This window comes from Doryrhamphus excisus, linkage group LG7 (genome assembly GCF_037039965.1).
Source record: "Doryrhamphus excisus strain RoL-2023G ecotype Guam linkage group LG7, RoL_Dexc_Guam_v1.1, whole genome shotgun sequence".
Taxonomy (NCBI): Eukaryota; Metazoa; Chordata; class Actinopteri; order Syngnathiformes; family Syngnathidae; genus Doryrhamphus; species Doryrhamphus excisus.
Genome location: NC_136363.1, coordinates 2,771,711 through 2,799,091, shown reverse-complemented (window position 1 = coordinate 2,799,091; position 27,381 = coordinate 2,771,711). Strand labels below are relative to the sequence as shown.

The window sequence follows — 27,381 nt, the reverse complement described above, 5'->3', positions numbered from 1 at the left end:
GGAGTAGTAATTATTATTATGTGTAATAATTATATCTCACTATTTTCATGCTTGATTTAAGTAAAAAAAAAACTATTTTAAATTTGTTTAAATATGCCTGTTTTGTGATTAATAATGGACCATATTCAACCCAAAAATATATATAATTTATTAATCTTTTTGAAAAACAAACTGGAAGTGGCAAGGGACTACAGTAGTAATTTTTTTACACATTTACAAACAAATTTTAGTAGCTATATAACATATATAACCACAATATTACTTAGTCGGTTTAGTAGTAGTTATTACACATTTATCTTGCACCTTGGGAGTAGTAATTATTATTATGTGTAATAATTATATTCCACCATTTTCATGCTTGATTTAAGTTAAAAAAACTATTTTACATTTGCCTGTTTTGTGATTAATAATAAACCATATTCAACCCTAAAAAACAGTATAATTTATTATTTTTTTTTGAAAAAGCAAACTGGAAGTGGCAAGGGACTACTGTAGTAATTTTTTACACATTTACAAACAAATTTTAGTACATATGTAACATGTATAACCACAATATTACAGGTTATTACACATTTACCTAGTAATTATTATTATCTGTAACAATTATTACACATTTGAAACCGAGTATGTAGGCGTTATTACACATTTGGAACCCTACATACAATAACAATAATTTGATTTATGGCATATCCACTGCATATGAAGGTGTAATACATTGAAACGCGAAAATTAAAATCATACAAGAGCAGATTAATAGACTGGATGGGAATAAAACTCGATGTACACAGCATAATATGTAATATAAACAATGAATAGCCGCTAAGAGTATAGCTTATATTGTCAACATTGACTTACCATCCAAGCAGCCATCTTCCTTTTGTCAGCTCAATTCTTCCTATTCTTCAATTAGTGCTGTATTAAAACAGCCGTCTCAGTGGGAGCAAACGTAATAAAGTCCCATTTTGTTGTTCCTACTGGTGGTGTTGTGAAAAGAAAAACAAAGTTGGCTGGTGTAAAAGTAGTAAAATTGTGTCCCCGGCTATTGTTAAAACAATAAGGCCTAACTTGTAACAAAGATGCTAACCGGGATACCCTTTGCTACATTATACACAAGACGAAAATAATAAATATGACTACGCTTACAAAATGAACACAAATAACAGAATAAAACAATGATTACACGGAAATACTCTTAAAAATATAAATCAAGAAAGTGAATCCAGAAGAGAAAAGGGATTTTTTTTTTGCTAAATACGGCATCGGTCCTCCACCTCCGCCATCTGCAAAGCAAAGAACCAATCAGCTGTCAGGGAGCTGAACCAATCAGATTCATTCTTTTTCAGACAGCTCCAAATTTCACCCAATAAGATTACATTTTATAATAACGTTGTTTTAATGTAAAATGGCGATGCGGGTTAGCGTCGAGTTGTGTGGAATATTAATATTTTCATGTGTGCGGTGATGTTTGACTGAACTGCGGCTCAAATTTTGACTTAGTTGTCTCGTCTGCGTTGCGCCAAAAGTTGGTGCTGCAAATTCCGGTTGTTCTTGAACGCACCTTAGATGTGTGGGAAGCGAGGAAGACACTTTTTATTAACACAATCAAATATGAATATTTACAACATTCAAGACAATTGGAGCGAAATAGGAATTCATTCATTAAATATTATTGCACGATTCACATTAATAAGATGTAGTGTAAAAAAAGTGTACTGTATTTAACGGCCTTTTAAGTGAATATTTACTCCTGTACCATGATTGAGTACCTTATACTAGTCATCCAGATATTTTGGAACCGAAACACAATAACCAGAAATAAACAAATAATTTCCAGTATTCATCTTCACATGTTCTGGAGGTAGATGAGAACCTCAAACGAGGGTTCTCCAGTCTCCTTCAAACTCTGCCTGAAGACCTGAGAGTGCTGCCATGACGCGTCTCCATCGCCACCGCTTAGCTGCGCTGTGACCATCAACTCGGAAGACGAGTTTAGACTCTGGAACGACTGCACGCTCCCATCTGAGGGTTTGAAACGCATCATCAGCAAGTCTTCTGGCAGTAGGCGTGTAACGGAACGTGTATTCACATGTAGTATTCATGTAGTATTCTATTCTGTAGGAAGGAACTTTCCCCAATGCAACATGTCTTCTGCATCTTATTTTCTCTTATTATACTAATATATTGGGTAAAAGAAGTGTAAAGTTGACTATAGGGGTGTTATATCATGTCTAGAGGGCTCTAGTAATGTTAAAAATGCATATTTAAACACGTTTTCAATGCTTTAACTACATAAATATTCAATTTATAAATAAGGAATCAATTGCACTCTAAAAAGTAATTCAGAGTATCTGTTGACACCACTTGATTGGTTTAGATCAGGGGTCTCAAACACGCAGCCCGCGGGGCCAAATGTGGCCCGCAGGACACTAGTTTGAGGCCCCCGCCTTGATATGAAAGTTTAATGTAAGTTTGATATGGATGCTGTATGGTATCATGTAAACCCAGAAAAAATTATTACGTTTGATTAATGTTCATGTTAAAGGTTAAATAACTGTTAATAGTTATCCTCGCTATCCGTGTGGAAGTGGTAAGTTTTTGGCGATTTAAGTTTAAAGAAAATAACTTGAAGGCTTACCGTTTAGGTCGCTAGCTCTCTAGTTTGCGAGTTAGCATGTGTCTCAAGACCCTGCAGTTGCGCAATATGTTGTAAATAAAAAAAAAAGTATAAATGTGACTATAGTCGTGTTTTGTCATGTCTACAGGGAGATAATTTGTCTACCCACCAACTATATGTGGTTTCTAATGGAAACTGTTGCGTTGATTTTTTGTTGTTGTTGAGGCTAAACATTTATTTTTTTTTTAGTGTGCTCTTAAATGGTTATTTACCGAAGCACCACGGTGGAATATTCGATAAGAATATGTATTACGTACCTCCAAAAAACTCTGCAGTAATGGAGCCAGATTGAAGACGCCAGCAGACTTTACCAGAATGGAATGTCTGGCTACTTGCTCTGATTGACACGGACTTTATTGTCAGTTTTGTTTGCGCAAAGTCAAATTTCCAGCTGATTTGTCCTGTAGAGGAGCCTTCGGTTCTTGCAATATATACCTGAAGGAAGACATCAAATCAACACAGAGAAAAATATCACTTATCACAATGTATCATTCTGGTACAACCCGTCTGTCACCTCTTAAGTCTCCTTCTAATGCTAAAAGACCCAACAACAGGCTGCACGGCGGTCGAGTGGTTAGCGCGCAGACCTCACAGCTAGGAGACCCAAGTTCAATTCCACCCTCGGCCATCTTTGTGTGGAGTTTGCATGTTCTCCCCGTGCATGCGTGTTTTTTTTCCGGGTACTCCGGTTTCCTCCCACATTCCAAAAACATGCTAGGTTAATTTAGCGACTCCAAATTGTCCATAAGTATGAATGTGAATGTCTTACTGAGAACACTTTGCTAACAGCACTCGATTCATCACACTGCAACTTAAAACTCAAAAGGTGTATAAACAAATATACAAACATGCCCCGAACATGCCAAATGGTTAGCATGTTAGCATTAGGTTAGTCAAAATATTATGAAAATTAGGGATGTTCGTTAATCGGTACAGAAAATTATTGGCCCAATATCAGCATAAAAATGCAATATCGGTTGATATGAGTATCAGATTTTTTTCCAGATCATGGAAACCGATATTTAAAAATATACTGTATGGGTTCGAAAGGCGAGCGACATGGCCAAGGGTGGAATTGAACTTAGGTCTCCTAGCTGTGAGGTCTGCGCGCTAACCACTTGACCGCCGTGCAACCAGAGTTGGACAATATCAGCATTTTTTTTTCCCGCAAAAAAAAAAGCCAATATTGGACATTCATTCATTAGTTTTCTACCGCTTATCCTCATGAGGGTTGCGGGGGTGCTGGAGCCTATCCCAGCTGCCTTTGGGTGGGACTGGTGGCCAGCCAATCACAGTGCACATATAGACAAACAACCATTCACACTCACATTCATACCTATGGACAATTTGGAGTCGCTAATTAACCTAGCATGTTTTTGGAATGTGGGAGGAAACCGGAGTACCCGGAGAAAACCCACGCATGCACGGGGAGAACATGCAAACTCCACACAGAGATGGCCGAGGGCGGAATCAAACTCGGGTCTCCTAGCTGTGTGGCCAGCGCCAACCACAAAATGTAATAATTTAATAATCCTGGTCCCTAACAGTGTAAAAACATGGTTTATAACGGTTGTTTCAACCTACCATCTGCCAGTCATTCTCCACCTTCCTGAACACGGACTCCTTGTTCCACACACATCCATCCCAGCCGTGGATGACCTCAGAGTCATTGGACACTCGACAGTATTGATCTTTGGTGGCATTGTAGAACACGTGAAGTAGCTTGTCGTCCCTCTCTTTCTCGGTCGGCGTGAACACAAAACCTGCATCCTGACACAAATATACATTCTTTTCATTCAAACGAGCTACACATTTAATCTTTGAGTTATTCAATAATAATAATAATAATAATAATAATAATAATAATAATAATAATAATAAGCAGATGGAAAGCGCAGACCTCAGCCAAGCACAATAGTGTCTGCTTAAATATATTCATTCATTTTCTACCGCTTATCCTCACGAGGGTTACGGAGGTGCTGGAGCCTATCCCAGCTGTCTTCGGGCGAGAGGCGGGGTACACCCTGGACTGGTGGCCAGCCAATCACAGGGCACATATAGACAAACAACCATTCACACTCACATTCATACCTATGGACAATTTGGAGTGGCTAATTAACCTAGCATGTTTTTGGAATGTGGGAGGAAACCGGAGTACCCGGAGAAAACCCACGCATGCAAACAGAGATGGCCGAGGGTGGGATTGAACCCTGGTCTCCTCGCTGTGAGGTCTAACCACTCGACCGCAGTGCAGCTGATATATTGGTATATGTTTGTATATTTATTAGTTATGACTTGGGGAAGTTAAGTTGCTGTGTGATGAGTTTAGTGATCACCCATGCATGCACAGGAACCCTGGTCTCCTCGCTGTGAGGTCTAACTACTCGACCGCCGTGCAGCCGATATATTGGTATATGTTTGTATATTTACTAGTTATAACGTGGCAGTGTTAAGTTGCTGTGTGATGAGTTTAGTGATCACCCATGCATGCACAGGGAGAACAAGTAAACTCCACACAGAGATGGCCGAGGGTGGAATCGAACTCCTAGCTGTGAGGCCTGCATGCTAACCACTCGTCCACCGTGCAACCTGCTCAAGTATATATTCAAGAAAATTGCAAAAAATGCTAGTATTCTCATGTTAGCATGCTAGCAATGTGAGACAGAACATTTTGGGATATATTTTCTCCGGGTACTCCGGGTTCCTCCCATATTCCCAAAAACATCCATTTCAGGTTAATCGGAGACTCCAAATTGTCCATAGGTATGAATGTGAGTGTGAATGGTTGTTTGTCTATATGGCTGGGATAGGCTCCAGCTTATCCAAGTGAGGATAAAGGGGTATAGAAAATGAATGAATGGGTTTCCCGATCTACTGGTACCTGTTTGGTAGTCCGTGTATCGGCATTTCCCGCCTCTCCCCTCGCTATCCTCCATCCCAGAGACCCAGAGATCCGTCCTCCCAACTCGCCTGGTTTTGGTGTTTTGGGGGAAATGAACTCGACAAGTTCGACAATCAAGCGTTCTGACAGTTCCCTCTTCCTGTCTGCACTGAGAGATTGTTGTCTCTGCGGATTCAAAAGACATTAAAAGGTTTTTACATCACTGGCGACACGGCTTTGAAGCTTCCGTGCAGGGCTAAAAATGCCAACGCCTACCGTGGCATTCAGTCCAATAATGGTGTGTAGCAGCCAGGCCTCTGGAACACTGGTTCTTCTCGACAAAACCTCAGAATGCTTGCAGGAATACCTCCACGTCACATCAATCACCTGTGACATATCATCAACATTATTGCTCAGATTTCATTTTGTTTTGAGAAAGCAAAATTTGTTCTCAAATCAGAAATCACTCCACACTCTTTATTGCTCTCTGGTTTTAACATACTTACTACTTATTGTGTGGAAATATAGGCTAATAACTATAAAAGCAATCTTCGCTCGCTAAATGTACTGCAAAAAAGGCCAGTAAGGATAATTCAGAGAACATACTAACTCCTTATTTGTAAAATCACAAATATTTAAACTCGCTGATATAGTTCATCTTCAAACAGCTAAAATAATGCATAAAGCTAAAAATAACCACGTAGCGAAAAATGTCATCCAATACTAGAAAAAACATGTTTGCTAAATACAAGGATGAAGAGTCTTGAACCAGTCATGATGTGCTATATATATCACTATATTGACACTTATTATGGTACCCATTATGGCATTGGATGCTCATATCACCTCGTACTTCGCTATGTGGCAAAAATTAAAATTAAAATAAAAAAATATTTTTTTATTATTATTAATTTATTATAATTAATTATTATTTGTTTTAATTATTAAATAATATTATGATTAAAATTAAAATAAAAACACATTTATTTTTAATTATTATTAATTTATTATAATTAATTATTATTATTATTTTTAATTATAAAATTATACTAGGATTAAAATTAAAATAAATTATTATATTAATTATTGTTAGTTTTAATTATTAAATTATATTAGGATTACAATTAAAATAAAAAAAAACTAACAAAAAACTTAAATTATATTAGGAAAGCAGGAAGTGAACAAATGTAACAGTTACTGATTGTAAAAGTACCAGACGGAGGGGTAGGATTTAATAAGCTTTGCTTCTTCCTACTCCTTTTGGACATGTGGAACTGTGAACTGATTATGGGATGCATTCAATTGCAATCTGATGCATGTTCAAATGAAATTAAACCATTACCAAATTCAGGTGTAACTCCTCACCTGGTCCTTGGAGAAAGCCAGGATATAGGAGAGCTTCTTCCCCCAGCCAACTTCATACAGTAGAGGTTTATCGCAGATGTTCTCACACGAGTCGCAGTGCAGCCAGCGGCGTTGGGATACGGAGTAAATCTCGGTCCATACGTGGTCTGAGAAATACACAGAAACACGCTCTTGAGGATTCTGCTTCCAGGTCTGCTGCATGGCGCCTAAAGTCTGGAGGCAGTGGCCGATTCGCTATACAGAACATCATTTGCGATGTGGTCGTCATTGCTCGACCGATGGAGTCGTCGTTGCATTAGCACGGCAAACATCGATATTCATGTCCGGCCCAAAGCATCCTTGTTGGTGACACCCAGAACCAGGAAAACACAGCATGAAGGCATTGAACCTGCGTTCTTCAGGTACAAGGCCTATGCTTCACTTGCATAGAGAAGACTCGGTACACTAGTGAGTTGATATTAATACTTAACTTAAAACGGTTATTTCCAAATACCCGCAAAGCATGCTGGGTAGTCCAGCTGCAACAACAAAATGAACTATGAAAAATAAAACTTGGATATCAAGAGTATTTATATCTTATGTGGCTTACTATGTCTACTATATTGGGTAATATGGGTATAAATGTGACTATAGGGGTGTTATTATATGTCTGGAGGGCTCTAATAATGTTTTTTCCTGATTACGGAGTCACTATGTTTAGAAAATGGGTGCAAAAGTTAGAATTTCCTCAAAACATGACCTTTTTTTTTTTACATCAATGTTTTTTACATTAAGAATATTGTATTGGAGCGCGTAAACCTCACAGCTAGGAGACCAGGGTTCAATTCCAACCTCAGCCATCTCTGTGTGGAGTTTGCATGTTCTCCCTGTGCATGCGTGGCTTTTCTCCGGGTACTCCGGTTTCCTCCCACATTCCAAAAACATGCTAGGTTAATTAGCGACTCCAAATTGTCCATAGGTATGAATGTGAGTGTGAATGGTTGTTTGTCTATATGCGCGCTAACCACTCAACCACTTTACAAACTATTAAAATGGCAAATCTGCATCCTTTCATTTTGCATTATGTGATGTACCTGTGCTGTCCCAGACGTAGCGGGCCTCCAGGCCAAGCGCTCTGCAGCAAAGGGTGAAGCAGTTGGCCCACTCCCCGCAACGCCCCCGTCTGGTTTCCAGCAGCTTCTCTGGGTTGTTATATCTAGTGTATTGTACAACAAATACTGTATTGTCGGTCATATACAGTATGTAGTCAAAAGAAGCAGCCACAGTGTCATCACCAACCGTGGGAATCTGGTGGACAGCTGGCAGCTCTGACATTGGTGATCTTCCACTCGATTGGCTCCCCAGTGCAGATCATCAGCGGTGGGACTGAGCGAACCAGAATTCAGGGTCTTGCCTCCACAGTGGCCGCAGGGCAAAGAGTCCACCCAGGAGAAGAAGTCATTCTTGAACCAACTCAACAGCTCCAGCACGAGGAAGTCCTCTTTTCCCAGTTTACATTCTTTAAAAAGGAAAGAAAAAAATGCAAGCTTAGCTTTCATTGCGAGTGGTTCGCACACAGACCTCACAGCTAGGAGACCAGGGTTCAATTCCACCCTCTGCCATCTCTGTATGGCATTGCATGTTCTCCCCGTGCATGCATGGGTGATCACTAAACTCATCACACAGCAACTTAACACTCCCAAGTTATAACTAATAAATATACAAACATATACCAATTTATCGGCTGCACGGCGTTCGAGTGGTTAGTGCACAGACCTCACAGCTAAGAGACCAGGGTTCAATTCCACCCTCTGCCATCTCTGTATGGAGTTTGCATGTTCTCCCCGTGCATGCATGGGTGATCACTAAACTCATCACACAGCAACTTAACACTCCCAAGTTATAACTAATAAATATACAAGCATATACCAATTTATCGGCTGCACGGCGTTCGAGTGGTTAGCGCACAGACCACACAGCTAAGAGACCAGGGTTCAATTCCACCCTCTGCCATCTCTGTGTGGAGTTTGCATGTTCTCCCCGTGCATGCAGGGGTGATCACTAAACTCATCACACAGCAACTTAACACTCCCAAGTTGTAACTAATAAATATACAAACATATAGATGTGAGTCCAGAGGGAGGCTGATATCATTGCAGCGCCCTGGCAGCCACAACCAATGAATCTTCTCTGTGTGGAGTTTGCATGGGATTGAACCGAGCTGTGAGGTCTGCGCGCTAACCACCAGATCACTGTGCAGCCCCCCCCGCCCAGCCGCAGATTTTGAACCACTATGTGGCAACGGATACCTATTTTAATATGTTATATGTATATTGAGGGCTGCACGGCAGTTGAGTGGTTAGCGTGCAGACCTCAAGGAGACCAGGGTTCAATTCCACCCTCTGCCATCTCTGTATGGAGTTTGCATGTTCTCCCCGTGCATGCATGGGTGATCACTAAACTCATCACACGGCAACTTAACACTCCTAAGTTGTAACTAATAAATATACAAACATATACCAATTTATCGTCTGCACGGCGTTCGAGTGGTTAGCGCGCAGACCTCACAGCTAGGAGACCAGGGTTCAATTCCACCCTCGGCCATCTGCATCATGCAAAGGTGCCTCTCTCCACCAAAGGGAGCCAGAGCCCAGAGGGAGGCTGATATCATTGCAGCGCCCTGGCAGCCACAACCAATGAATCTTCTCTGTGTGGAGTTTGCATGGGATTGAACCGAGCTGTGAGGTCTGCGCGCTAACCACCAGATCACTGTGCAGCCCCCCTGCCCCCCCCCAAGCCGCATATTTTGAACCACCATGTGGCAACGGATACCTATTTTAATATGTTATATGTATATTGAGGGCTGCACGGCAGTTGAGTGGTTAGCGTGCAGACCTCACAGCTAAGAGACCAGGGTTCAATTCCACCCTCGGCCATCTCTGTGTGGAGTTTGCATGTTCTCCCCGTGCATGCATGGGTGATAACTAAACTCATCACACAGCAACTTAACACTCCCAAGTTATAACTAATAAATATACAAACATATACCAATTTATCGGCTGCACGGCATTCGAATGGTTAGCGCGCAGACCTCACAACTAGGAGACCAGGGTTCAATTCCACCCTCCCCTGGCAGCCACAACCAATGAATCTTCTCTGTGTGGAGTTTGCATGGGATTGAACCGAGCTGTGAGGTCTGCGCGCTAACCACCAGATCACTGTGCAGCCCCCCCCGCCCAGCCGCAGATTTTGAACCACTATGTGGCAACGGATACCTATTTTAATATGTTATATGTATATTGAGGGCTGCACGGCAGTTGAGTGGTTAGCGTGCAGACCTCAAGGAGACCAGGGTTCAATTCCACCCTCTGCCATCTCTGTATGGAGTTTGCATGTTCTCCCCGTGCATGCATGGGTGATCACTAAACTCATCACACGGCAACTTAACACTCCCAAGTTGTAACTAATAAATATACAAACATATACCAATTTATTGGCTGCACGGCGTTCGAGTGGTTAGCTCGCAGACCTCACAGCTAGGAGACCAGGGTTCAATTCCACCCTCGGCAATCTGCATCATGCAAAGGTGCCTCTCTCCACCAAAGGGAGCCAGAGCCCAGAGGGAGGCTGATATCATTGCAGCGCCCTGGCAGCCACACCCAATGAATCTTCTCTGTGTGGAGTTTGCATGGGATTGAACCGAGCTGTGAGGTCTGCGCGCTAACCACCAGATCACTGTGCAGCCCCCCCCGCCCAGCTGCAGATTTTGAACCACTATGTGGCAACGGATACCTATTTTAATATGTTATATGTATATTGAGGGCTGCACGGCAGTTGAGTGGTTAGCGTGCAGACCTCAAGGAGACCAGGGTTCAATTCCACCCTCTGCCATCTCTGTATGGAGTTTGCATGTTCTCCCCGTGCATGCATGGGTGATCACTAAACTCATCACACAGCAACTTAACACTCCCAAGTTGTAACTAATAAATATACAAACATATACCAATTTATCGGCTGCACGGCGTTCGAGTGGTTAGCGCGCAGACCTCACAACTAGGAGACCAGGGTTCAATTCTATCCTCGACCATTTCTGTGTGGAGTTTGCATGTTCTCCCCGTGCATGTGTGGGTTTTTTCCGGGTACTCCGGTTTCCTCCCACATTCCAAAAACATGCTAGGTTAATTAGCGACTCCAAATTGTCCATAGGTATGAATGTGAGTGTGAATGGTTGTTTGTCTATATGTGCCCTGTGATTGGCTGGCGACCAGTCCAGGGTGTACCCCGCCTCTCGCCCCAAGACAGCTGGGATAGGCTCCAGCACCCCCCGCGACCCTCATGAGGAAAAAGCGGTAGAAAATGAATGAATGAATAGTGTGAATGTGTCTTGTACCTGAGTCAACCTCTTTAGCCATCTTAAGCTTCTGCTCAGCAGCAGAGGACAGCCGGCCGCAAGGGATGGAGCTTCTGGCTTTTTCCTGCAGTCCGGGATTCTCGTACAGCAGCACGTGTCGGAAGTTGGACTGAAGCTTCACCAAGAAGTCTTTGCTGCTCGTCTGCGCGACAAAATAAATTAAGAGGTCTCATACAATGTAATGCTTTTTAGTTATTATGGTATATCAACAACATCCAACATCCATCAACTTAGCAGCATAAAATGAAGTCTGGAGTTTTCATAGGCACATTAGCACGCAATAACATTAGGAAATATTAAATTTATACATTCCCGCACACTTCTGTACTGTAAAAAGCTTTAAAAAGGTTTTCTGTGACCGGAGTTTGATCACTGAACTAGCAGATATTTACACAACTGCAGAAAGTACCAAGTCTACCAATTACGGTTAGTCTTATGAGTTATTGTTTTTATTGGAGTTATTTGTTTTTTGTTAGGTGTGCACAATAATTATCTGTGTATTAATTGTGTGCGACATTTTGCATACTGTTTGCACCATATTTTCTGCAAACATTACGCCATGGGGGTGTGTGATCACTAAACTCATCACACAGCAACTTAACACTCCCAAGTTCATTCATTTTGTACCGCTTTTTCTCACAAGGGTCGCGGGGTGGGGGGGTGGGGGGGCTACACGCTGGACTGGTCGCCAGCCAATCACAGGGCACATGTAGACAAGTTATAACTACAAAATATACAAACATGTACCAATATATCGGCTGCACGGCGGACAAGTGGTTAGCGCGCAGACCTCCCCGTGCATTCGTGGGTTTCCTCCCACATTCCAAAAAACATGCTAGGTTAATTAGCGACTCCAAATTGTCCATAGGTATGAATGTGAGTGTGAATGGTTGTTTGTCTATATGTGCACTGTGATTGGTTGGCCACCAGTCCGAAGACAGCTGAGATAGGCTCCAGTACCTCCCGCGTCCCTCGTGAGGATAAGCGGTAGAAAATGAATGAATGAATACCAATATATCATTACCAAAGATGATGGTTGTACTGGAGGTAATGAACTTGACTGAATAGATGAAGTCCGGTTTTCTGCAGAAGCCGTAAGGTGGACAGACTGTCCTCTGTGTAGTCTCTGATCTCTTTCAGCGGCAATGGACTCCCTGATGGCCTTTAAATGCTCCACTGATGCAGATTTGGGAAACACAAGGTGAGTGTCAGCCTATAAAAGGAAAAAAAAAAACAAACACCAGGCACGAATGTGACACTGATCTCCAAGTCATCCCTGATTGAAAAGCAGTGGTAGCTAGGAGGCATAACAACTGTTTATTTTTGAGACATGAATATGGTCATCTGTGGCTACATACTGAATGATAAATATGATATTTATTTGAAGAATAAATGTATCAGGCATTTAAAGTCAATGTTATGCCAGGAATCGGTAACGGTTGGACCGCTGCAACACATTACCTCCTCAAAGCCCATCTCGAAGAGACATTCCACCGCACCGTTGACTGGCAGCAGTTTGGTAGAGAAAGTAGGACTGTCAATGCGGATTGATCTGTATTTTTCCAAGTCGGGATTCCTGGTGAGAAAGATCATTACATTGAATGGACATCATACTTTAATATTAGAATATACTTGGAAAACAACATAGTTCATAATGAATGCCATAGTGTTTACCCACCAATGCAATATTATCAACTAATGTCAATTCTACCATTATGAATAGGGACTTTATTATATTAACTCTTTGACTGCAATACATAAACCAGGGGTGTCCAAACTTCTGATGAAAAATAAAAAAAAAAGGTTTTTTGTTTGTTTCTCATATTATGACTTTTATACAATTTCTATGCTACTAAAATGATTTTTCCGCATAATATTGTGGGTTTATTTTCTTAATATCTGAACTTTATATTTGTAAAATTACAACCGTTTTTCCCCATTTTTACTGGTCCCAAATCTAATGACAGCTTTATTGCATTTTTTTTAAAATTTCTCGTAATATTCCGACGCTTTAATCTCTATACTACTTAAATTCTCATTAGAATATTACTTTATTATCATAAGTTTACAGCAGTTTTTAATTGAATACATTTTTTTACTCGTAATTATGACTTTATACTTGTAAAATTACAACTGTTTTCCCCCATTTTTACTGGTCCCAAATCTAATGACAGCTTTATTGCGTTTTTTTTTTATTTCTCTTAATTTTCCGACTCTTTAATCTCGATATTACTTAAATTCTCATTACAATATGACTTTATTCTCATAAAATTATACCCGTTTTTTATTTAATTCTATTTTCTTCACATAATTGTGACTTTATACTTGTAAAATTAAAACTGTTTTCCCCCATTTTTACTGGTCCCAAATCTAATGACAGCTATATTGCGTTTTTTTTTTTTAATTTCTTGTAATATTCCGACTCTTTAATCTCTATACTACTTAAATTCTCATTAGAATATGACTTTATTCTCATAAAATTATAGCCGGTTTTAATTTAATTCTATTTTCTTCTCATACATTTTTTTTCCTCGTAATTATGACTTTATACTTGTAAAATTACAACCGTTTTTCCCCATTTTTACTGGTCCCAAATCTAATGACAGCTTTATTGCGTTTTTTTCCCGTAATATTGTGACTCTTTAACCTCTGTACTACTTAAATTCTCATTAGAATATGACTTTATTCTCATAAAATTATAGCCGGTTTTAATTTCATTCTATTTTCTTCTCATACATTTTTTTTCCTCGTAATTATGACTTTATTCCCGTAATTTATTAAGATATGCCTTTATTCGTCCCTCAGTGGGGAAATTTGTAAATTCTTTATTCTTGTAAGGTAACATTTTCTGGAACTTAATTTTGCAAAAATTACGACTTTATTTGTTGTTTTGTTTCTCTTATTACTATGTATTTTTCTTTATTTAAACTTTTGTTTAAAATTTTATCTCATAATATTATGACGTTATTCTCGTAAAATTAAGAATGTTTCTCCTTAGGTTGTCTCGGGAACTTCGCCATCTACAAATTAGTTAAACTATGGAATTTTCATAGGCCATTTTAAGCCTGGACATAACCTGATCCCGACCAAACTATAAGCTTAGCTTAAGTTATCATGACCATACAGCCAGTTTAGGACCATATTTACATTCAATACAGCTCGCTACACTCGCTTCAGAAATACCCACAATGCTAACTACAACTCTTGATCACTTTTAAACATACACCGGCATGGCGGCGTATCATTTATCACAAAGACGTAAACAGTAAAACGCCTCGTTCAACATTGTGCTAAAAAAACCTTACCTTAAAATATTGTCGGCGTATGTAAGTAATAACTTGCACACGTCGAGGAATATTTCCTTTGAATTGTCGCATAATGCAGCAACTGCTGGCGTACAGGCCGGCATTTCCCCTGATTTAGTCCTTTTCTTCGCCAAAAGTCGTCTGCACCATTGTAAGCTAGTTGTTTACAATCTCTTTTGGGTCCTGAATTTAGCTGTTCAGTCTGCGCCTGATTATTTTCCTGTACCTGTATTAAATAAATATGTATATATTATACAAAGTAATTATTTTGTGATATATATCTGTTATTAATTAATAGTTATATATCTGTTGTATGTGACGTTAGATTAATTACGTGTTCAACTACGTGTTAAATGAGTCCGGCATTTACAAAGTGTGCCTGAATCTGACGACAGTTCAAATTCCAACGCTTTATTTGTACGAACACAATGGATGTCTGCTGTGTACAGTAAATGGCAAACTTTTTATTCGTCTGTTTTGAATAAAACAAGTAGAGAACACCAACATGGTGTCTTTTTGGTGTAGTTTCCAACTAAGACAGAGTGGAAAGCTTCTCTTTGGGAATAAGATATTGTTTTTTCCAAGATGGCGCAGCACTGAAACGCGTAGAAGAAGGGTTGTAATCACGGGAATTGGTCTGGTGTGTCCTCTGGGCACAGGGACTGTTCTACCCTGGAGGCGTCTAATTCTTGGAAACTGCGGGGTTGTTGGTCTTAATTCAGAGGAGTACAAATCTATCCCCTGTAAAGTAGCAGCCTTGGTACCCAAAGGACATGAAGAAGGTGACTTTAATGAGGGAATGTTTGCCTCCCCTGGAGAGATGAAGAGCATGTCACCAGCTACTGTCATGGCGCTTGGAGCTGCTCACTTTGCCCTGCAGGACTCCGGGTGGTACCCAAACAGCACAGATGAGCAACTCAGCAGCGGTGTAGCTGTCGGCATGGGTATGGTGTCGCTGGATGAAATCGCTTCCACTTCTGTAGCCTTCCACGAAAAAGGTTACAAGAAAGTTAGCCCTTTTTTTGTGCCTCGTATTCTTGTAAATATGGCCGCCGGGCATATAAGTATCAGACACAAATTGAAGGGTCCTAATCATGCTGTGTCCACAGCCTGCACCACTGGTGCACACGCCATCGGCGATGCTGCAAGGTTTATCGCTCATGGTGATGCAGTTGCTATGGTTACAGGAGGGACCGAGGCCTGCGTTGGACCTTTGGCAATAGCCGGGTTTGCAAGGGCACGTGCCCTTGCCACAAAATGGAACACAGAGCCCAAACTAGCATCGAGACCATTTCATCCGGAGAGAGACGGTTTTGTGATGGGTGAGGGATCAGCTGTGGTCCTGCTGGAGGAACTGAACCATGCAGTGAAGAGGGGAGCCAGAATCTATGCCGAGGTGTTGGGATATGGACTATCGGGGGACGCAAGCCACATTACGACCCCCACCGCAGATGGAGATGGGGCATTTAGGTAAGAATTGATCAAAGGGTCCTTACAAGGAAGTCTGAATTGCATTGATGTCAGTAGAACTCTAAAAAAAAACCATCCAAGCCATCCAAAATGTCTTCCAAAAACCTCATTGAACACGACTAAACAACATTCTAACTACATTTATAGTCAAAAAAGCACAATAGGTCACCTTGAGGAAGCGAACACATTCATAACAACACACACAAGTAGTCTTATTTATATCTTAAGTGGCTTATTATGTCTACTATATTGGGTAATATGAGTATGAATGAAATGGTAATGGTTTAATTTCATTTGAACATGCATCAGATTACAATTGAATGCATCCCATAATCAGTTCCCAGTTCCACATGTCCAAAAGGAGTAGGAAGAAGCAAAGCTTATTAAATCCTACCCCTCCATCTGGTACTTTTACAATCAGTAACTGTTACATTTGTTCACTTCCTGCTTTCCTAATATAATTTAAGTTTGTTTTTTCTGTTTTTTATTTTTATTTTTATCCTAATATAATTTAGTTTTTTTAAATTTAAAATTCAAAATCTTAATTTATAATTTTAATTAAAAAAAAACCAATTATATTAGGTTTATTTAATTTTAATTTTAATTTTAATTTTAATTTTAATTTTAATTTTAATTTTAATTTTAATTTTAATTTTAATTTTAATTTTAATTTTAATTTAAAAAAGCTATATTATATTATATTATTTAAATTTAAATTTTAAAATTAAAATAAAATTAAAATTGAAATAAAAAAACAAAATTATATTAGGATAAAAATAAGAACAAAAACAGACTTAAATTATATTGGGAAAGCAGGAAGTGAACAAATTAAGTAGTTACTGATCTTAATTAATTTTAATTTTTGTAATTTATTTAATTTATTTATAATTTAATTTATAATTTAATTTATTTATAATTTTTGTAATATATTTGTAATTTTTGTTATTTTTTAGCGTTATGCATTATTTTAGTTGTATGAAGATGAAAATGTGATGTGGAAATGTATTTTCCTTCACCCTTTCAATGTCGACACTGTCTTTTTGTATTTTTATGTGACTATAGGGGTGTTATTATATGTCTAGAGGGCTCTAATAATGCTTTTTCCTGATTACGGAGTCGCTATACTTTAGAAAATTGGTTTAAAAGTTAGAATTGGCTCAAAACATGACATTTTTTTACATCAATGTTATTTACATTAAGAATATTGTATTGGAAGAAAAATTATATTGCAAGTGGCTTATTATGTCTACTATATTGGTATAATATGAGTATAAATGTGACTATAGGGGTGTTATTATATGTCTAGAAGGCTCTAATAATGTTTTTTCCTGATTACGGAGTTGCTATACTTAGAAAACCTGACTTTTTTTTACATCAATGTTATTTACATTAAGAATATTGTATTGGAAGAAAAATTATATTGCCATATCAATATTTTTTACCCAGATTTAATATTTATTTTACTTTCCTATTCTATACAACAGGTGTATGTCAGCAGCCATCAACGATGCTGGCATTTCACCCGAAGACATAACTTACGTGAACGCCCACGCCACCTCAACGCCTTTGGGCGATGCGGCTGAAAATGCTGCCATCAAGAGGCTCTTTGGCCGACATGCGGGACGCCTGGCCGTGTCCTCCACCAAGGGGGCCACCGGACATCTGCTGGGCGCCGCAGGAGCTCTGGAGGCGGCGTTCACCGCTCTAGCTTGCTATCACCGCGTCCTGCCCCCCACCCTCAACCTGGACCGCACGGAACCGGAGTTCAACCTGAATTACGTTCCCTGCGTAGCACAGCCGTGGCAGACTTCGGGTAGACGTGTTGCTCTGACTAATTCTTTTGGGTTCGGAGGAACCAACGCCACACTGTGTCTTGGCAGTGTGTAGAAATGTGGTGTGTGTGTGTGTGTGTGTGTGTGATGGATACATGCTGATGTAAGCTTTTGTTTGTTTGAAGAATATCCAGGGGTGTCCAAAGTACTTGCCTGTTTTTTTAGTGGCATATTAAAGAAAAAAATACTTTTTTTTAAGTCGTGATATGAGAAACAACAAAATAAGGTTGATTGGGGGGGGGTCTGTCTGATAATTATTGATATTGATAATTATCGGCCCAATATCAGCATAAAAATGTGATTTTGGTCGATATCGGTATCAATTTTTTCCCCCCCAATCATCCTAATTATGGAATAAAGTCTTAATATTACCTCTTTTTTTTAAGTCGTGATATGAGAAACAACAAAATAAGGTTGATGGGGGGGGGTCTGTCTGATAATTATTGGTATTGATAATTATCGGCCCAATATCAGCATAAAAATGTGATATTGGTCAATATCGGTATGAATTTTTTTCCCCAATTATCCTTAATTATGGAATAAAGTCTTAATATTACCTCTTTTTTTAAGTCGTGATATGAGAAACAACAAAATAAGGTTTATTGGGGGGGTCTGATAATTATTGGTATCGATAATTATCGGCCCAATATCAGCATAAAAATGTGATATTCGTCAATATCGGTATGAATTTTTTTCCCCAATTATCCTTAATTATGGAATAAAGTCTTAATATTACCTCTTTTTTTTAAGTCGTGATATGAGAAACAACAAAATAAGGTTGATTGTGGGGGGGTCTGTCTGATAATTATTGGTATTTATAATTATCGGCCCAATATCAGCATAAAAATGTGATATTGGTCAATATCGGTATGATTTTTTTTCCCCAATTATCCTTAATTATGGAATAAAGTCTTAATATTACCTCTTTTTTTAAGTCGTGATATGAGAAACAACAACATAAGGTTGATTGTGGGGGGGTCTGTCTGATAATTATTGGTATTTATAATTATCAGCCCAATATCAGCATAAAAATGTGATCTTGGCTGATATCGGTATCAATTTTTTTCCCCCAATTATCCTTAATTATGGAATAAAGTCTTAATATTACCTCTTTTTTTTAAGTCGTGATATGAGAAACAACAAAATAAGGTTGATTGGGGGGGGTCTGTCTGATAATTATTGGTATCGATAATTATCGACCCAATATCAGCATAAAAATGTGATTTTGGTTGATATCGGTATTATTTTTTTTCCCCCCAATCATTCTAATTATGGAATAAAGTCATAATATTACCTATATTACCTCTTTTTTTTAAGTCGTGATATGAGAAACAACAAAATAAGGTTGATTGTGTGGGGGGGTCTGTCTGATAATTATTGGTATCGATAATTATCGGCCCAATATCAGCATAAAAATGTGATATTGGTTGATATCGGTATCAATTTTTTTCCCCCAATTATCCTTAATTATGGAATAAAGTCTTAATATTACCTCTTTTTTTTAGTCGTGATATGAGAAACAACAAAATAAGGTTGATTGTGGGGGGGAGGTCTGTCTGATAATTATTGGTATTGATAATTATCGACCCAATATCAGCATAAAAATGTGATATTGGTCGATATCGGTATCAATTTTTTCCCCAATCATCCCTAATTATGGAATAAAGAAAAAAATTGTCAGTTTCTTTGTGTGTGCATTGTTACATATTACATATACCATTACTCACATAGGAGTGTAAATAAATTGGTAGAGAATTGCTGCGCTCCGCCATTGAGTGCAGGGGTGCCCAGATTTTTTCTAATGAGGGCCACTTTTAATTTATATATATTTAAAAAGAAAACTCCATACCAGTTTAGTGATGCAGATGAAAAGGGATATTATTAGCAACAACTCTTAATTATTACTATCTTTGTTTTTAATTTCTAAATATGTTTTCATAAATAATCATTAGAAATGTTCTTCTTGTCATTGTACGACTTTATTCAATGTTTTCCCCAACCTCATTTTCCAAAAATTACAGTTTAATTTTGTTTTGTTTCTCTTATCATGACTTTTTAAAGAACATTTTGTTTTAATATTTCAACTCAATTTTTCCCCATTTATTTTTGTAGAATTGCAATATTTTGGCTAATATTTTGACTTTATTCTTGTATTTTTTTCCCATTTTTTATGTTTAAAAAAATTATATTATTTCTATATATTATTATTTATTATTATTTCTTGTCAATTTTCTTCACATAATATTTTGACTTTATTCCCATAACTTTTTCCCCCACCTAATTTTCCCAAATTTACAGCATTATTTGTTGTTGTTTATCTTTAATATTTAAACTTTATGCTGCTGAAATTATGTATAATATTACAGCAATATTTTTTGTCATATACTAATAAGTTTTTTTATAATATTTTCACTTCATTCATATAAAATGAATTAATTTTTTTTTTTATTTTCCCTTTGGCCACCCCCCCTGCTATAGGTAAAATGGGATTTACACAACAACCCTTCACACAAATAATTCATAAAAAAATAATATTATATTTTATAATATTATATAATATTATATTTATTATTATTATTATTATTATTATTATTATTATTATATTTTTTTCTTATTTATTTACAGGGACCGTCCATATTAATAAATATATTTTTAAAAATATTTGTCATTTGTTATTCCCTAATCCTAATCCCATGTGCTAAAAATACATATAATCTATACTACACTTCATAGGAGTGAAGGTTGTGTTTATTTTCAGTGTAGACATTTGTAGACGGTCCCTGCACATGAATATAGATATTAATATAGATTAATGTAAGGTATATTGTACAGAAGTTTTAAAAAATAAACAAAAAAATATATATATATTGGATTAAGCTCGTTGATAGACAGCGGTATCGTTTTCTATCTAAGAATGATCCCGGAAGTTGGAATATGTGAATATATTTCTAACTTTACCGCAGCGAAAGACCTGTGACTAAACCGGAAACGGAGATTTTTTTTTTTGTCCGGGTGTGTTGCCGTGCGCTGACTTGACAAAAGCCTTGTATAGTCCCATTGAGTGTTGTTGTAAACGTGTTGTATGAATATCTCCATGAAGAACATGGAGGGCAGTGCACGTGCCTTCTTCATGTCATGTTTGCAGGTGAGATGCCGCCTGTTGCTGCGCACATACGTGATGCATGTTTGTGTTTTTTTTTTTTTTGCGCCACTTTTAACATACAAGCTGCGCTTGCTCTTATTCGTGTGTGGTTTCATTGAGGGAATGATATAAATCGGATGCTGCTGCGTTAAATGACTACGTTAGATTGCTGGATGTCGCAAAGGCTTTTATTGGGTTGAGGGAGGGGCGACTAGTGTGCTTTTTTTTAACAGCGCACGTCTGACCAAACGCCGTTCAGAAATCAGAGATATTAATGTTTGCATCGGTTTTCAATGAAGTCACGTTTACATGACAGTGCACCGCTGGTGCCGATTCATTGTGAAGGGAAAGGGAAAGGATTCGGCGTATGAAGAATGTACCGACATCAAGTAATTGTGGCATTGCTTGTGTCTCTTCGCCTCCAATTGCAGATTTCATTCAAGGCTTGTTGAAGGAAATGATGGCATTAATTATGCACTTATATTTAATGGAGTCTGGCAGTAGTTCTTGGTAACATTTCAGCTGCTGTAATTGAAGTGATATGCTGCGTATCATTTCAACCAATCGTGGGTACTATATGTACTTTTGCAACAAAACAGTTGAAAACATTAAATTAAGTTTGTAATTAATTTGTTTTGAGTGAAATAACTCCCACAGAGCAGTTAGCGATTAATCTATGAAACACACAAATAAGTCCTTCCAATTTCAATTTATGTGGATAAAAGACACCCGTCACACAAAAACTCTCCCATTCAAACCTCTCCACCACGGGCAAGACCAAAGATCCGACCTCAGGGTCAAGACTCTAGACCTGCACAAGACTAGAATGAGCTACAAGACAATATATAAGATTATAGACCCGCACAAGACTAGAATAGACCACAAAACTATCAAGAAAACTGTAGACCTGCACAGGATTAGGAAGGACTACAACACAATTGTAGACCTGCAGACCTGTAGACCTGAAGCTCGACTTTGAACCTCCTTAACACACCAGTCACAGAAAAACCTCTCTATCACCATGGGCAAGACCAAAGATCCGACCTCAGGGACAAGATTCTAGACCTACACAAGACCTGTAAACCTGTACAGGATTAGGAAGGACTACAACACAATTGTAGACCTTTGAACCTCCTTAACACACCCGTCACACAAACACTCTCTTCCATTCAAACCTCTCCGCCACCATGGGCAAGACCAAAGACCCGACCTCAGGGTCAAGATTCTAGACCTGCACAAGACTAGAATGAGCTACAAGACAATATATAAGATTATAGACCTGCACAAGACTAGAATAGACCACAAAACTATCAAGAAAACTGTAGACCTGCACAGGATTAGGAAGGACTACAACACAATTGTAGACCTGCAGACCTGTAGACCTGAAGCTCGACTTTGAGCCTCCTTAACACACCCGTCACAGAAAAACCTCTATATCACCATGGGCAAGACCAAAGACCCGACCTCAGGGTCAAGATTCTAGACCTGCACAAGACTAGAATGAGCTACAAGACAATATATAAGATTATAGACCCGCACAAGACTAGAATAGACCACAAAACTATCAAGAAAACTGTAGACCTGCACAGGATTAGGAAGGACTACAACACAATTGTAGACCTGCAGACCTGTAAACCTGAAGCTCGACTTTGAACCTCCTTAACACACCCGTCACAGAAAAACCTCTCTATCACCATGGGCAAGACCAAAGATCCGACCTCAGGGACAAGATTCTAGACCTACACAAGACCTGTAAACCTGTACAGGATTAGGAAGGACTACAACACAATTGTGGACCTTTGAACCTCCTTAACACACCCGTCACACAAACACTCTCTTCCATTCAAACCTTTCCATCACCATGGGCAAGACCAAAGACCCGACCTCAGGGACAAGATTCTAGACCTGTACAAGACTAGAATGGACTACAAAATCATCAAATTAAAATTAAAATTAAAATTAAAATTAAAATTAAAATTAAAATTAAAATTAAAATTAAAATTAGGATAAAAACATAAATAAAAAATGTAAAAAAACAACTTAAATTATATTAGGAAAGCAGGAAGTGAACAAAAAATTTAAAAAATAGTTTTTAATTAAAATGTAATTTATGAATTTTAAATTAAAATTTTTTAAAAACTAAATTATTTTAGGATAAAAATAAAAATAAAAAAATAAAAATAAAAAAACAAACTTAAATTACATTAGGAAAGCAGGAAGTGAACAAATGAAACAGTTACTGATTGTAAAAGTACCAGATGGAGGGGTAGGATTTAATAAGTTTTGCTTCTTCCTACTCCTTTTGGACATGTGGAACTGTGAACTGATTATGGGATGCATTCAATTGTAATCTGATGTATGTTCAAATGAAATTAAACCATTACCATTACCAGGTAAGCTGTGGGACTTAGTCCTACGTCTATCCGGGCGGGGGCCTCCTCCCAGCTGGGCACGCCTGGACCACCTCACCAATGGGGCATTAGAACAAGATTCCCAGGCCATCTCAACTGGACTCTTCTGTGAGTCCCTCCCGGACCAATCTCTTGGGTCTATTTCTAAGGGTGAGTCCAGCCACCCTGAGACCAGAAGAAACTACTACTACTTAAACAGGAAGTGACCAGTGACCCCTTTCATTAGTATTTGTGGTATCCTGTTTCAGGTTTTGCGATACGCCAGTATGACTTGTCTTTAAGGAAACCGGTGGCGCTGGTCCCAGACGGGATGCCGCAGACCGCCAGTCAGTATGACTGCATTGGAGTTGTGGCTGTCACGCTCAATCCCCGCATGCCTGCTTCTTCAGAGCCTGGTCCTCATAATGGTCCTGATCTTGCCTTCGTCCGGCATGTGCCCACGTGGCTGCAACTGCCAGCGCGACCTTCACCTTCACGGGCTCAATGTCAGCTGCAGTCAGTCCCGACTCAAAGAAATCCCTCCGAGTCTCCCAGTCGATACGGTTTTATTAAGACTGGACCACAACCAGATTGGCAGTGTACCCGATCAGGCTTTCCACGGACTCTGGCTTTTACGAGAACTCAACCTTTCTTACAATACCGTCGAGACGTTAGGGGATGGTGCATTCACTGGCATCGAGGCAACGCTCCAAGTCCTGGATCTGTCGCACAACCGCATCACCAGCGTACATAAGGATGCCTTTTCCCGCCTCAAAGCCCGCGTGATTATGGATGACAATCCCTGGCACTGCGACTGTTCTTTACAGCAGGCGCTGGGTGGGATGGCCCACAACCATGAGACCACCACTCGGGTTCTGTGCAGGAGCTCCGAGCTTCGAGACCAGGAGGGACGACCCTTCCTGGCGGTGGCTACCGATCTCTGTAACATCACCAAAAGGACCACAGACTACGCTATGCTAGTGACCATGTTCTGTTGGTTCGCCATGGTCATTGCGTATGTGGTTTATTATGTTCGTCAGAACCAGGAAGATGCCAGACGGCATCTGGAGTACCTCAAATCTCTGCCCAGCAAGCCCAAGAAACCGGACGAAGCTGACGATATCAGTACTGTTGTCTGAGGCCGACGTCAATATTTCCGAAAAACTCAACTTCCATCTCCATACTGACCAAAATCTTAGCATTTTGACCATATTTTGTCTCACAAGGTTTTGCTCATGAGGGTCTACTCGGGTCCACAATGACCCATTCAGTTTTTTAATCCATCCCCACCAACGTTTCCAAGCGATTTAATTCAAACCGTTGTCCTTACGATAATCCAAATAGACAACAAGGCTTGGATACAAAGTAGAGTGGGGGTTCGGAGGGTTCCGTGTTGGAGAAAAATTCTTACTCCATCCAACCGGTGTTCTTTGTTTTTGTGTTGTATCATGTTGCTGTAGCATTTTTGTTTCATTGAAAACGTACAAGGGCTGCGCGGCGGTCGAGTGGTTAGCGCGCAGACCTCACGGCTAGGAGACCGGGGTTCCCGTGCATGCATTGGTGATCGCTAAACTCATCGCACAGCGACTTGACACTCCCAAGTTATAACTAATAAATATACAAAACATATACCGATATATCGGCTGCACGGCGGCCGAGTGGTTAGCGCGCAGACCTCACAGCTAGGAGACCGGGGTTCCCGTGCATGCATTGGTGATTGCTAAACTCATCGCACAGCGACTTAACACTCCCAAGTTATAACTAATAAATATACAAAACATATACCGATATATCGGCTGCACGGCGGTCGAGTGGTTAGCGCGCAGACCTCACAACTAGGAGACCGGGGTTCCCGTGCATGCATTGGTGATCGCTAAACTCATCGCACAGCGACTTAACGCCCCCAAGTTATAACTAATAAATATACAAAACATTTCCCGATATATCGGCTGCACGGCGGACGAGTGGTTAGCGCGCAGACCTCACGGCTAGGAGACCGGGGTTCCCGTGCATGCATTGGTGATCGCTAAACTCATCGCACAGCGACTTAACACTCCCAAGTTATAACTAATAAATATACAAAACATTTCCCGATATATCGGCTGCACGGCGGTCGAGTGGTTAGCGCGCAGACCTCACAGCTAGGAGACCGGGGGTCCCGTGCATGCATTGGTGATCGCTAAACTCATCACACAGCGACTTAACGCGCCCAAGTTATAACTAATAAATATACAAAACATATACCGATATATCGGCTGCACGGCGGTCGAGTGGTTAGCGCGCAGACCTCACAGCTAGGAGACCGGGGTTCCCGTGCATGCATTGGTGATCGCTAAACTCATCACACAGCGACTTAACACTCCCAAGTTATAACTAATAAATATACAAAACATATACCGATATATCGGCTGCACGGCGGACGAGTGGTTAGCGCGCAGACCTCACAGATAGGAGACGAGGGTTCAATTCCACCCTCGGGCCATCTCTGTGTGGAATTTGCATGTTCTCCCCGTGCATGTGTGGGTTTTTTTTTCCGGGTACTCCGGTTTCCTCCCACATTCCAAAAACATGCTAGGTTAATTGGCCACTCAGAATTGTCCATAGGTATGAATGTGAGTGTGAATGGTTGTTTGTCTATATGTGCCCTGTGATTGGCTGGCTACCAGTCCCCGCCTCTCGACCTTCTAGACCCCCCATGACCCTCGTGAGGATAAGCGGTAGAAAATGAATGAATGAAGTAACTATAGGGGTGTTATTTCATGTCTAGAGGGCTCTAATGATGTTGAAAACCATATTTAGGAGGTCGTAAACAGATTAAAGGTATAAATAGGGAATCCTACTCGGATAAACGAGGGTCGTAGTTCCTTCATGTCTTTCTCCTCATCGCTTCCCCCACATGGTGGCAATGTTTACTTACCCTCTGCCTTTTCCTCAGCAACCAAACGGCCTCTATTGGTTTGATTGGTTGATAGGAAAGCACAAAGATAAGATGAAGGCACATATTATTGATCACAATACTTGACCGATTGACCCCATTAAAAGAGTAATAAATTCCCATGAATTTTATGCAGCAGTCAATGTTCTGTGCAGTGGTACAGAAACATGAAATCTGATAAGTCTGAAATGTTTTATGGTTAGTTGTTGCACAATTACATGTGTATGCAATGTGATCACATTGTCTGTGTGTTTTATAAAGTTATAAAGGGGTTAGTCCAAAAAACTGGATAGTCACTATAACACTAAATGATTTTACAACAGATTTTCTTTTTTCATACATGTTTTTGATCGCCCTTGCTGTTATACTATTTTTAATTTTTTGATGTTATCTAAAGTGTTGAATATGTTTGGGTCTTAATTGTAGAAAAATGTCTTTGGTATGCATGTTTAAATCAATGCCTGCGTTGACTCTTCTTCTGATTGTTAGTGATGATGAACATGTCATGCAGCAGGGAGTTTCAACTCTAATTCAAATTGTTTCGGTTAGCGAAATTTTACTTCATAATATATGACAGTTGTGGTCCAAATTTTGGTTATGATTTGTTATTAAATCTGTGATATATGTGATCAGCAACTGACTGTCCAGTCGAATAAATTGTGAAATCTGTACATTTCTTTTTTCTCCTTTTAAAACCTAATTAGAAATTAGAAATTTATTTATTTATTTATTAAAATTGTTATTACCAAATTAAAATTATATATTTTTTATTTTATGTTATTATTATTATTAAAATTATTATTATTTAAAAAAATATTTTGTTACTTTACTGTCGCGATTGAAGGCAGATATTCTGTCAGGGTAAACACAAGATCACGTGACACAACCAGGAAGTGTGAGGAATGCTAGACCGTCTGAATTCACAAGGCTAATTCGCGGCAGGAGCAGCAGTCTCCGAATGTCTGACCTTCGTAGACCGGGTAGGCTACTAGCCTGG

General features: G+C 39.4%; 4 protein-coding genes across 7 annotated transcripts in view; 2 read left to right on the top strand and 2 right to left on the bottom strand.

Moving 5' to 3' along the window:
• Positions 1-1,419, bottom strand: part of top2b (DNA topoisomerase II beta) — a 39,504-nt gene extending 38,085 nt beyond the window's left edge. For all 3 annotated transcript variants that reach the window (XM_058047057.2, XM_058047059.2, XM_058047058.2), the window contains exon 1: positions 856-1,419. In XM_058047057.2, the coding sequence (XP_057903040.2) occupies positions 856-870 (15 nt within the window). In that variant the 5' untranslated portion in view covers positions 871-1,419. The remainder of the gene's footprint in view (positions 1-855) is intronic.
• A 150-nt stretch (positions 1,420-1,569) lies between these two features.
• On the bottom strand, positions 1,570-14,802 carry ngly1 (N-glycanase 1). Its single transcript, XM_058047060.2, has 12 exons — positions 14,616-14,802; positions 12,772-12,886; positions 12,335-12,523; positions 11,290-11,452; positions 8,199-8,418; positions 7,994-8,115; positions 6,921-7,066; positions 5,832-5,942; positions 5,556-5,741; positions 4,259-4,444; positions 2,932-3,109; positions 1,570-2,019 (listed from the first exon to the last, which is right to left on the bottom strand). Exons 1-12 carry the CDS (start codon positions 14,717-14,719, stop codon positions 1,844-1,846), a joined length of 1,896 nt encoding a protein of 631 aa, XP_057903043.2. The 5' UTR covers positions 14,720-14,802; the 3' UTR covers positions 1,570-1,843.
• A 226-nt stretch (positions 14,803-15,028) lies between these two features.
• On the top strand, positions 15,029-19,930 carry oxsm (3-oxoacyl-ACP synthase, mitochondrial). Its single transcript, XM_058047055.2, has 2 exons — positions 15,029-16,085; positions 17,570-19,930. Exons 1-2 carry the CDS (start codon positions 15,121-15,123, stop codon positions 17,970-17,972), a joined length of 1,368 nt encoding a protein of 455 aa, XP_057903038.2. The 5' UTR covers positions 15,029-15,120; the 3' UTR covers positions 17,973-19,930.
• Positions 19,931-20,579: 649 nt separating this feature from the next.
• lrrc3b (leucine rich repeat containing 3B) lies at positions 20,580-27,042 on the top strand. Of its 2 annotated transcripts, none has more exons than XM_058047092.2 (3): positions 20,580-21,062; positions 23,453-23,620; positions 23,719-27,042. In XM_058047092.2, exon 3 carries the CDS (start codon positions 23,803-23,805, stop codon positions 24,586-24,588), a length of 786 nt encoding a protein of 261 aa, XP_057903075.2. In that variant the 5' UTR covers positions 20,580-21,062; positions 23,453-23,620; positions 23,719-23,802; the 3' UTR covers positions 24,589-27,042. The 2 variants fall into 2 exon arrangements, with proteins under 2 accessions (XP_057903075.2, XP_057903074.2); XM_058047091.2 differs by having other exon boundaries at positions 23,697-27,042.
• Positions 27,043-27,381: the final 339 nt, after the last annotated feature.

Excerpts from the sequence above, each read along its gene's own strand:
- oxsm (XM_058047055.2), top strand. The coding sequence starts at position 15,121 with ATGGTGTCTTTTTGGTGTAGTTTCCAACTAAGACAGAGTGGAAAGCTT. Across the intron at positions 16,086-17,569 it reads GATGGAGATGGGGCATTTAG|GTGTATGTCAGCAGCCATCA; the intron begins GTAAGAATTGAT and ends TCTATACAACAG.
- ngly1 (XM_058047060.2), bottom strand. The coding sequence starts at position 14,719 with ATGCCGGCCTGTACGCCAGCAGTTGCTGCATTATGCGACAATTCAAAG. Across the intron at positions 8,419-11,289 it reads GGCTAAAGAGGTTGACTCAG|AATGTAAACTGGGAAAAGAG; the intron begins GTACAAGACACA and ends TCCTTTTTAAAG. Across the intron at positions 5,943-6,920 it reads TGGCTTTCTCCAAGGACCAG|GTGATTGATGTGACGTGGAG; the intron begins GTGAGGAGTTAC and ends GATATGTCACAG.
- lrrc3b (XM_058047092.2), top strand. The coding sequence starts at position 23,803 with ATGACTGCATTGGAGTTGTGGCTGTCACGCTCAATCCCCGCATGCCTG.